Source organism: Lycorma delicatula, chromosome 1, assembly GCF_047948215.1.
Source record: "Lycorma delicatula isolate Av1 chromosome 1, ASM4794821v1, whole genome shotgun sequence".
Lineage (NCBI taxonomy): Eukaryota > Metazoa > Arthropoda > Insecta > Hemiptera > Fulgoridae > Lycorma > Lycorma delicatula.
This window is the reverse complement of record NC_134455.1, coordinates 152,349,191-152,361,811: the sequence shown is the minus strand read 5'-3', so window position 1 is coordinate 152,361,811 and position 12,621 is coordinate 152,349,191. Positions and strand designations below refer to the sequence as shown.

The following is a 12,621-nucleotide window of genomic DNA, read 5'->3' as shown; positions in this document are numbered from 1 at the left end:
TTGGAAGTACTGCTTGAAATCACATCATTATTCTTTTTTATTATCCATACTTTGTCTGTTGGTGACATATGCACCACACTTAGTATTTGAAATTTAGTGGCAAGTGTTCTGTTGGCAGAGATTTATTTTTATTTTAACTGTTTCAAAATGTTAGCAAAGTTATTTTGGGCTTATGATTATTATTTTTATTTGTGAATAGACCATCAAAGGATCATGCAAATATCACTTTTTTGACTTATCTTTTCTTCCCAGAATTTCTTCATCTGTTGTGATTTAACCTTTTTTCTTCTTCAGTACTCTTACTACTACTGGGCTTTTTCTGTTCCATGTTCAGATTATACAAGAATTTCTAAATTCACATCTGTGTGAAAAACTTTCCTGAATTAGATTGAATTTTTGCATTTCTAATTTCATTAACTCTGCTGGATTTTGATTTGCAAATTTTATCAAAGATTCTTTTTTTTCCATTCATTCATCTTCATCATGTATACAAGAAATCTTAATCTTCTTTTTCTACAATCTGTTTCTAGTGTATTGATATTTTGATAAATTTCTTTGTTTAATCTTAATTTATTAGTACTTTGGTCTTTTTAGGTCCTTATATTTTTCTGAGTATTCTCCTTTCTATTTTTAATATATTTTCTAGATTGGTAATGTAAATTGTTTCCATACCATTAAAAATGACTGGTTTAATTACATTATAGTGTCCAATTTGGGCATTAATGGATAGATTTTTTGTTATAAACTTTTGTAGTTAAAAATGCTAATTTTTCTAATTTTGTCAGTTTGCTTTCTAAAGTCTTATCCTCCTAAAATTTCCCCTAAATATTTAAAGTTTTTAATTCTAACATTTCCAAATTTGATATGGATTATTTTTTTATTGAAGTTTTTAAGTCTTATTGGGCACCAAAAGCCACCTTTGTTATTCTTCTGCCAGAATGCTTTCATAATTTTATCCAATACAATATTGAAAAGTATGGGTTACAGACTATCTCCTTGTCTTAATCCTGTTTTGATTCAGAATGGTTCGCTGATTTCTTCCTTGAATTAACTTTGGTAATTGTACCAGTAAGAGTAAATTTTAAAAGGTTAACTTATTTAAAGGTCTTTGGATCAACTCCATATTCTTCTAAATATTTAATTAATGTTTCTCTATCCACAGAGTCTACGCTTTTTGAGAATCTATAAATGAGATCAGTAAATATTGATCTGCTTTATAATAAATAAATCTTTATTAATTTTAATAGTTAATTACATATAATTATTATATTATAATTATAAATAATTACTTATTAATATTAATAATGAGAATTTGTTCCTGACATGATTAACTTTTCTAAATCCTCCTTGGTATTCTCCAATTTCTCAGCATTGCGGCTTTTCAGCTTGCGATTCTAGTCTGTTTAATAGGAATTTTGAATATATTTTATATGGTACTGGAAATAATAAAATTCCTCTATACTTATTTACATCTTCTTTTGGGCCAGTTTTATATTGAGGATGGATTAAAACAGATTTCCAATTTTCTGGTATGACTTACCAAATTTTTTCAAAAAGTTTAATTATACCCGTTATAAATTTGTCATTTGTATATTTCCATAATTCTGCAATAATTCCATCTTCGCCTGAAGTTTTTATTATTTTTTATTAGTGTAATGACTTCTTTAATTTCTTCTTTGGTTGGAGGTTAAGAATTTGGATTCAGGGATTTTTAATGTAAGTTAAAAGATATCATTTAGTTTATTATAATATCCACTTATCAGTTTATTATGATTAATATTTCATTTTTATGATATTCAATGAAATTATTTTTATTTTAGGTTAAAAAATATCAAACTTAGTTAAATAAAGTATGTAAAGCAATTAAAAAAATTAAATAAATTTTGGCAAAACATATTTACCTGACAAGGTTAAAATATATATTTTAATTGTTCTAACCTAGTTCATATTCTTGTTCTATATTGATTTTTGCTTTTTTTTTTAAGTGAAGGATATTATTTTAATACCAGATTTTTACATTGATTGTTTTTTTTAGTTATTTACTTGTTAAAATAATCTTTAAACGCTAAAACAGTGATGGTATATGTATGTATGTATGTATTTATTTTTTGAGGACGTTAGTAAATGTGTATCTTTAATGCAACAAGAAACTGGGATTATGTATTCTCTTACAAAACATTGAAGAAACATTAAATTTTTGTTTCAGTTGATTAATCTGAATTATTATGTTGTAAAAAGGTTTTAATATATTATTTTTATCAAAAAAAGAAAATTCATAGAATAATTTTTATTAAACCTATCTCAAATTTAGTCTTACATTAGATATGATATACTAAAGAATATTTTATCTGTCAGTAATTCAGTCGGTAGTGTCCAACTGATATTTAACAGTTTCTATTTTCAAAAATATGAAAGAAACGATGTACCTTTTCATACTAAAAATTTAACAGCCTACATTTGCAGCAAAAATCATGCACTTATCATATACTTTAACAAAACTTGAATCTTTAGAACTTTCAGCAAAGTAGAATATGATTGTTTGCAGACTAGTTTTGTAGCATAATAGTTAATAATTATATCATGTAAAATTTTCTCATATTATTTTCATGCAGATCTGTTTAATTTTCATTCAATAGTGTGTAAGACATTTCATCCTTCACTCTACTTTTAGGAAGAAGTTGCTGTGAAAACACTTCATGAACAGCATGTATCTGCAAACAGAGATCAGTTTCTGCAGGAAGTGAAAGTGATGGTAGGCCTTAATCATCATTGTATTGTACGACTGATTGGTTTGTCTGTTGGGCCAACATTACTTATGGTATGTTTCCAAGTATTATTTACATTTACTCTGCATATGATCTTATCTATTATTCTTAAGTATATATTTTTGTTATGCATTCTCCCAAGTCATCCCCTCTATTAGCAGTATTGTTTACCATATAATTTTTTTTCTTTCTTATATCTTACACTTTTTGAGAGATTTGTGCCTTCTTCTTGGTTATCTGTTATCGTTGTCCTTCAGAATCCTACTCTTACCTGATGGTTAACATAATGTAAATTGTTATATAAAATTATAATCTACTTCTGCTTTGTAAGAAAAATGTTTTTAAGACGGTACTTACTATAAAAAAAAATTCAGCTTAAGAAAACATTTTAGAAGAGTTAAAATTTAATTGGCGTTATAACATAAATCTTCATTTTGGATATTTAGTTTATGGAAGAAATTGAATTATGGCTTCCTGTACATGTTCAAAGCCTCGTTAGTGTCCATTTAGAATAGAGTTTGTAAATTATAATATTTTATTGATGTATAGTTTATTTCAGACATATCAAGGTGGAAAGTGTGGTGGAGGTTTAAACTTAACATTCAAAAACCTTTTTTAATTTGTATTGTTATTTATTATTGTACTTCTTGTGATTTAATCATTAAATTCTGTTTATTAGGGCATTTTATTTTTTAAATTATATTATGTGGTTGAATTTCTTTTGTTAATTTATTTTTCATTTACTGCTTAGTTATTATTTCCTTTTTATATTTCACAGGTTCAGGAACTGGCACCATTGGGCTCTATGTTGACTTATTTGACAACTCATAAACAAAAAGTAACTATTAGTGATCTCAAATTATGGGCATGGCAAATAGCTTGTGGTATGTAACTTAAATTTGTAATTAGATCTATTAGAATATCTCTAGACTTATGGACAAAATTTTTTCTGCAGTGTTATTACAGTTATATTTTTCATAACTCAAGAGAATATTGTAGTGTTAAAAAATATTATGAGCTTATAAAGTCTGTTAACTTATTAAGCATAATAAGAAATAAAATACTATAATTTAAAGCAAGGATTTACTTAATAACAAGTATAGTAAAACTTATTTTTAGTATTAATTCTTGAAACGATTTCAATCATAATATTTAACAATTTCCATATATATATATATATATTTTTGCCCCTCTTTAAATTCTGTGAAAATAACGTTAAATTTTCCTTCTGAAATTTAACGTTTCTATTACACATCATTTTAGATCCAGTAGTGTAAAGCCATAACAGGTATTATCAATGTTTGCCATCGATATTAAATGATAATCAGATTTCATTTATTTATTACTTTTAAAATATTCATGATTTTATCAAAATGATTTTTAAAAGTTTTATTACTTGTTATATATAATGTTTCAAAGTTGTAAATTCATTGATGCAAGTACTAATGAATACAACCAAGCTTTGAAGAGATGTCATCCAATCTACGACAGAGCACTGGCCCTGACTCATATCACAGGTCTGTGCTGAGTTTCACTAAAGATAACCACTTCTACTGCATCTCCCACACCATTCACGCATTTATCCAAGTCGGTTTACATCTTTTTTAGGAAGTGACATATTCTCTGTCTAATGTCACATTTAACATTAACATAGCTATTGTAGTTTCCATGTATTTAACATTTAAGATTTTACATTTTTGGGAACATTCAAAACTAAATAGGTGAGCTAGGTAAGAGGATATAAATATCCCCTCACCTAGCTCAGGAAAAAACAAGGTGAAAAATACTGTACTTTAACACATTTTAAAAACATTATTTACAGAAAAGAAAAAAGCATGCATGACACTGTTAGAAGAGCAGTTCTTATGGCTGTGATAAACGTAATTTTTTAAAATACATAATTGCAGGAGATAAGATGTATATTTTGTACAAACTATGGACAATACGAGTATACATCAATCTTTGGAATCAAAACCAGTAAATGTATGAGACAAATGTTTCATTTGGATAAAAGAAAATATATTTTGCAAGATTTTATAATAGTTTATAGATATCTGTTGTGAATTTATAATGGAAAATTAAATGGTCAGTGAGTAAAGAGATGTTCATCCAATATCTTTTGTCTGCAAAAGTAATAAGAAGAAAGTATCTTGAAAATGGAAAACAAATAATTTAATTGTTTTTTTAAATTTATCTTAAAATCTCTTCCTTTTCAATTTCAATTTTTTGAACTCTTCATTTTTTCTGGGTTTCCTGTTGTTAATGTTATACTGGTATAAAATGCTGAATATTTTTAAAATACATTTAGGTGCTCGTTTCCAACTATAAAATGTAAAGTTTTAATTTCATTGAGACAAGTGTTGTTAAATTTATCCTTTTTTTATTTGCTTCCAAAGTTGATTTTTTAGGAGTTTTTTGTTTATTAAATTAAAATTGTTATATCAGTAATAACTAACTGTGTTATTTACAACATAATGTTCTTAACCATAAATGATATGTTGTTAACTGGATCTTATATTCAATTTATGTTAAATTTTTATATAGCTTACCTACCCAATTATTTCATCTTTTGTATTGTAAATAAAAAACAGTTTTTGTTATATTTTGAGGGAACATAGGTTTAAACATTTTTATAATGCCTTGAATTTCTAACATGTGTTAGGTAAGTAGAATAGCATTAAAAGTAATTCTAACATAAAATAGCGAAACATCTGTCAGTTATTATCTAGGTGAACTTTTAAATGTTTAAATGAATATTCATAAATACTATAACATTCAGTAACACTATTCATAAAGAATGTCTACTTACAGTAGTTGTTTTATTAATTGTTCTAATGAGTGATCTGTGTATTTCTTTACTTTTCATTTCAGTAATCAGAAATCTAAATGATTTATATTTAGAAATCTGATCCATTTCGTAAAAAAAAAAAGAAATAAATAACTGATAAATACAGACAATTTGAATTTGGTTTTGATGAGAATTAACCAGTTCCTGATGAAAGTAAGTGAAAATTTAATAGTTACAGTCTAACATTTGTGTCAGTTTTCAAAGTTCCACATGATGGTTTCACTAACAAATCTCTGTGACAAATTACATGAATCTACATGATAAGTAGGTATCACCATTTGAACTTTCAGTTAAACTGGTTAAACTGAAACTTACCAAATAACCGAATAGCTTTCAGTTATTATACTAAACTCTTACTAAGGCTTCTTGTAATGGTCAGTTTTTAGTTTCTGAAGTTAGTTTTATTCTACAGAATTTTTTGTGTTTCTTAAAATATTTCACATTTTTTGGAGAATAGTAAGTAAAAGTAAAGTAACTGCATATTTCATGACAAGAAAAATTTAAATTTTAAATATGATTAAATGAATGATGGAGTAGGAAGGTTTCTCAAAATGTTGAAAAACAGTAATTTAATTTGTTCAGCTATAAGATAAAATAATTCTTCAAAATTGCATTTTGATTGCTTATGTATGAGGGTTATTTTTTTTTCAAGGTCTGATCGATCAAAAAATTAAAACCACAGTGAAAATAAAATTTTTTTTATTTGTAACAAGTACTTACATAGTAATGCTATTTCTCTGCACAGTCGCCACTCTGATTTAGATGTTTGTCGTAGCATGGTACCAACTTTCCAATATCCTCGTCATAGAACGGAGCCGCCTGTCTTTTCAGCCATGTTTCTACGCTGGTCTGCAGCTCGATGTCTGTGCCAAAATGTTGTCCTCCTAGCCAGCATTTCATGTGAGCAAAGAGGTGAAATCGGATGGAGCCAAGTCCGGGCTGTATGGTGGGCGATCAAACACTTCCCAATGAAAACGCTGCAGGAGCTTCTTTGTTACAGCTGCAGTGTGCCCCGAGCATTTTCATAGAGAAAGACAATGCCTGATGACAACATTCCTCTCTGCTTATTCTGAATTGCCCTTCGTAGATGTTGAAGAGTCACGCAGTATGAGGCTACAGTGATGGTCGTGCCACGTTCCATGAATTCCACCAAGAGAACTCCATTCCGGCCCCAGAACACAGTAGCCATACACTTTCTGTTGGAGAAGGTTTGCTTGAACTTCTTTGGTTTACTAGGAGAATGAGAATGCATCCACTGTTTGGATTGTTCTTTTGTTTCTTCAGTTTCAAAATGGACCCGTGTCTCGTCCCCTGTGGCACACAGTTTGCGGTACTGAAGTCTCTCGCTCACAATAGTGTAGAGAGCTGACCTTGAAATTTCAGGAAACGAATCGCTCAATACAGAAATTGTGAACCAATGATTTTCTCGAATTGCCTCATCCACTCGCTCAACGAGATCATCGGTTGACACTCGCTTCGTTCACTGACCGCCTGCATCATGAACATCTGTATGTCCTGCTTTAAAGATCCTGCACCATTGTCGCACTTTGCTGTCACTCATTGAAGTTTCACCGTACACATTACTTATTCGTTGATGAATTTCAGCTACATTACACCCCTCAGCCTGAAGAAATCAAATTACCACACGCACTTCACATTTGGCGGGAGATGCTATTTTTGTAGACATGTTTACGTGCTAGCTGCATGTTCAGAACTAAATGAAGTGACGCGGCATGATTGAAGGCCATACTAGAGACGCTGCGCAACACATATCTGCAAAGGTTCATCTGATTTTTGTGCAGGTTTTTTTCGCAACCTTGAAAAAAAATAACTCTCGTATGTTATGCATCCTGTCTTAGAAAACCTTACAATTCCATACCTAACAACCTAGGACACTATTATATAATATAGATCAGCATTTGTATTACTGATTCATACCATACTTTATACATATTGTGTCATATGTGACTATTTCCTTTTAAGTTGTTTATATTCATATTTATGTATATGATGATTATAGGTAAAATTCCTTCATTTTAGGTATGCAGTACCTTGAAAGGCAGAAGCGTGTCCATCGAGATCTTGCTGCTCGTAATATTTTACTATCATCAAAAAATCAGGCTAAAGTTAGTGATTTTGGATTATCTCGTTATTGTAATGATCATGATTATTATGTGGCTTCTCAAGGAGGTCGTTGGCCTATAAAATGGTAACTATGTTATTTATTTTATTAATGTTTAATTTCTTGGCTGTTACGTATATCACAGAGGGAAGATAATTATTGTTATAAGTCAAACTAATAACCCTAATTTTCTGGACACTTATCATCTTAATTTTATAAAACATAATTGTAACTCTTATAAAGATTTTTTTATGTTTTGTTCTTTCCTAATGAAAAGAACTTTTATTTAATCATTTGAATGAACTCCAAAGATGTATAAATGTGTTTTTTAACATACGGTTGCATAGAAAAGAATAGTTGTTGAAGCTCACTTGATTTGCAAAAGTTTATCAATTTGTTAAGACTTATTGAAATTTTAAGTGACAAAATAAAAGTTTTGTATTAAAGTTAAAAAATGTTTTTTATGTTTTCTGTCTCAGTATGCATCTTGGTGAAAAGTTCCCATGAAGAAAACTTAAAATTAATGAAACCTACATTTATTTTCAACTAAAAAGGAGGAATTTATATGCTCAATGTTCCTTATTTGTTGATGTTTTAACTAGCAAGAATCTCATATCTGTTATGCTGTCATTAACTGATAATTCACCTCTTAGGGCGTTGATGATACATTATGATGATGTTTATTTTATATTATGTTTTAATATTAATAGTGTGATATTTATTTTGAACAATTCTAAATTGCTTATTTAACAGGTACGCACCAGAATCATATAACAGAGCAAGGTTCACTTCTGCAAGTGATGTATGGAGTTTTGGAGTGACACTGTGGGAGATGTTTTCATATGGACAGCAACCTTATGGGGACATGCGTGGGCAAGAAGTAATATATATATTTATTTTTTTTAAGATTACATAATTTAGCTTAAAAACATGAAATTAAAAATTTAAAAACTAATGTATATATATATATATATATATATATACAGTAATATGTTTGTTTTTCCTATACCTCAGAATTTAAGATTTCAGTAAAATAATATTATTAGCATGTATTAATTAAAATTAATTCGCATATACATAATTTAAAACTTAGTTGATTTATTTGTTGTTTAAAAAAAATACATGTGAAAAGGATTTTGTTTGTTATATCACTTATGTTGAAAATACTTTAAATAATTTTTTTAAATCCAGAAATATCAAATCAGTTATTTATTCATTGTCAAAACCTTCAGTTTTTTCTACTAAGGAGACCAATGTTGTCTTAATAGATTTTCTTTTTATAAAATCAACTGCTCATTAAATGAGATATAATACAGGGCGTTTCATAATGTTCTTAGGAGTTACAAAAATTCAGTACAAAAAAAGTATTTCATTTACCTAAATGAAAGTTGTACGAGGTGATGCAGGGACTCAAACAGTTTTTGTATAAAATTATAAATGTTCAATATGTGCTCTTCTGGTGACACGGCACACATCAACACGAAAGTCTAGCTCTTGCCAAACTCGTTCTAACATGTCATGTTCGATAAAGTTGATTGCATTGATTATGCGATCCTTTATCTCATCGATATCGTGCAGCATTGGTGGGATAAACACCTTATCTTTCACGTAACTCCAGAGAAAGAAATCACATGGCGTGTGACATGAGGTCTGGTGATCTGGTGGCCACAGCATAATGTGTTGGTCTTCTTTAACTGTAAACAAAAATCGAGCCTACGTATTTTATCTCCATCAGAAAGACGCTGGATTAATTGAAGATGGTACAGTTTCCATAATAAATGTTTATGGAGAACTCTCCACACTGTTGTTTTTGGTATTCCTAATTCTCAGCCTGCAGTTGCAGTCGATTTTGACGGGCTGAAACTTGCACGTACACGTTCGACATTGACTTCTGAGGTTGATGGACAACCAGTTGATTTTCGCTTGCACAAGCAACCAGTTTCACCGAATTGTTTATACCATGCGCGAATTGAATTGTCACTTGGTGGCTCCTTATGAAATTTCAGCCGAAACGCACGTTGCACAGAAATTACTGACTTTGACAAGTGAAATTCTAACACACAAAATGACTTCTCGCTTCCCGTGGCAGCCATTTTCTCTACTGTCGATGCCTAGTGAGCAAATGGTTTGCTAACTGCCTAATATATGTGGAAAAAACTATTTGAAGTACTCTTTCGTACAGTACTTGTTTTATTCTTATGAGTGAAATAGTTTTTTGTTAATGAATTTTCGAAACTCCAATGAACATTATGAAACTCCCTGTATTTATTTAAATGATGTAATAATCTGTCAAGCATAATCTTTTTTAAAATTTCAGAATGAAAATTTAAACTAATTAGAAAATATACTTTTCAGTTATTTAAAAAATTTTAAAACTAATTTTAAACACTTTAATTACTGACTAAAATTTTTACACTTCTTTGAAATCTGTATAATCTTTAATAGTTTTATTTTTAGTACATTTGCCTTTAGGACTAAACCCTTTGGAAATATAGTTGAAATATATTTGGAAATAAGTATATTATTAGTATTAATATTTTTTTTACTAGTTTTTAAAGTAACATAATAATAATAATAATAATAACCTTTTATTTTGAAAAGTCTGTAATTTTTCTGTGATCATTGATTGATCTAATAGCATTTATGTATTTTCTGTCACAAGTTTTTTTTTAATTTTATTTATTATATATAACATATTTGTGCGAATAGGTGTGCAGTAATTATAAACTACTAGATATTCTAGTCATAAATTAAATTTCTTGCATAGTGCTTACCTGTTAATAGCTAAAATATTCACTGATAAATTACCCAATATTTAATAGAAATATTACCCAATATTTAAATATTGGATGTATATTTTTAACAAGCTACCTGATCTATTATCTTAAAAGGATTTTGAGAGCATTTTTTTAATATATCAGAAATCATTTGTATTTTTTGTCATTATAAACTTCAATTAAGATAGTAATTTAAATATGAAAATTTTTCAAAAGAAAGTCCTTTAACATATATAATGAAGTATTTTGTTAAAAAATATATGTACTGCAAATGATTTACAGGCAATAGATTTGGTTGAAAAAGGAGAAAGATTAGAAAGACCTGAACACTGTCCTAGTGAAGTGTATCAAACAATGGAACAATGTTGGGCATATAATGAAAGGGACAGACCTACATTTAATCAGTTGGTAGATATATTTGCTGATACCACTTACATTAATATCCGTGAATTAGTTGCTGAAACGGATATCAGCTGACAGAAAAAATGTAAGTATTTTTTACATCATAATTTTTTTTAGTTCTGTTATATATGTAGTCTATCAAGATAAAGCTCCAAAAATAAGACATATTGCTGATTGGAAAAGTATGTAATTGCTGTTTAATAAATTTGTAATTGATGAAAAATTATGCACTAAAAATGGTTTGACTTTTTTATGTTTCATTTATTTTTTTTAATTTGAAGACGTTTGTAAATATGCCATATTTTCATATAAATGCAAAAAAATATAATTTTTTACCTTTGCATAATAATTCTAAACAACTGTGTACATATAATTGCTGTTGTATAACATTTGTCTATCTTAAACAATTAAACTGAAACTTTTAATTCTTATTAAATACTATAAAAATAGTAATTTATAAATATTATTAAAAAAAAATTATGTTTTGATATATTAAAAAGATTTGCCCCTTCTTAATTGGATAAATTCATAACTTAATACATAGTACTATTTACAAAAGCAGTTTAATTTCTGACAATTTAGCAGTGTAAATTATTTATAAATAACAAATTACAGTAAGTTGTTGTAGAATAAGAGATTGATAATGATAAAGACTAATAGTCTAATTATCACAATAAAAATTTTACTTTAAATTTTTATTACAATAAAAACAATTAACATATATATTTTATATGAAAAAGCAGCATCGCATCTGAATAAGATTAATATATTTTATTTAACTCGTTTTGTTTTTCTTTATGGAATTTTTTTTCTGTTTACCCTCTGGAACCACTGTAAGGTATTACTACTTCAGAGGATGAATGTGGATGATATGTATGAATGTAAGTGAAGTCTAGTCTTGTACAGTCTCAGGTCAACCATTCCTGAGATAAATGGTTAATTAAAATGTATCCATCTAGTACTCAAATCCATATTTTTCTTAATGGACTGTTTTACTTCATCAAATGAATTATATTAAAATATTTTTATTTAATAATAGAAAGAAGTCAATGTCTTTCACTCATATTTGAGTAAGCTGTTTTCAGACATTGTGAATTGGGTTCACTTTATACTGCTGCTTGTTCCCTTAAACATTCACTGTTAATGAAGAACTTCTATGAACTTAGTTGAACCAATCAATTTCTCTGTTTGTTGAACTGGCTATAGACTAGACTTACCTTTGAATTATCACGTTTCTTTTTAACAACATTTTTTATTTAATTCTTTAGCAATTCACATTTTGTATTATACAAGATCAAGAATGTTTCATGGGGAGGAGGTATCGTAAAAGATGTGAGACATTCTCAGGAGTTACTTACCTACTTTCCATAACAGGTTAGAATAAGCCAATAATACTTCTTGTAGAATCCAAAGATTAGTAGAAAACAAATGGTATTACATAAGTAAACATAAGCAAATGGTATTTTACATTAAAATCAAATATGCAATATCAATAATATTGACTCAACCACATTACAATAATATTTGACTCGCACAAATATTAACTTTTGGATTGTTAATTTTCTCTGTAATGGTTAAATCTTTCATCTTTGAACACATTGTATAATTGAATTTTGGAACAACCATTGTTAATTTTATTATAGGTTTTCAACTTCTAAAACAAAAAAAAATTAACTGAAAGATTCAAAGGCCATGTTTAATTTTACC

General features: G+C 28.2%; 1 protein-coding gene across 6 annotated transcripts in view; it reads left to right on the top strand.

Moving 5' to 3' along the window:
- The window catches only part of Shark (SH2 ankyrin repeat kinase), a 109,587-nt gene that overhangs the window by 90,132 nt on the left and 6,834 nt on the right, over window positions 1-12,621 (top strand). For 4 of the 6 annotated variants that reach the window (XR_012756260.1, XR_012756266.1, XR_012756262.1 and 1 more), the window contains exons 12-17: window positions 2,672-2,818; window positions 3,544-3,649; window positions 7,654-7,822; window positions 8,489-8,615; window positions 10,795-10,999; window positions 12,183-12,288. Coding sequence is in view for 1 of the 6 variants with exons in the window: in XM_075365221.1 (XP_075221336.1) it covers window positions 2,672-2,818; window positions 3,544-3,649; window positions 7,654-7,822; window positions 8,489-8,615; window positions 10,795-10,989 (744 nt within the window). In the remaining 5 variants the exon portion in view is untranslated. The remainder of the gene's footprint in view (window positions 1-2,671; window positions 2,819-3,543; window positions 3,650-7,653; window positions 7,823-8,488; window positions 8,616-10,794; window positions 11,000-12,182; window positions 12,289-12,621) is intronic. The other 2 variants (XR_012756261.1, XM_075365221.1) reach the window with 1 other exon arrangement.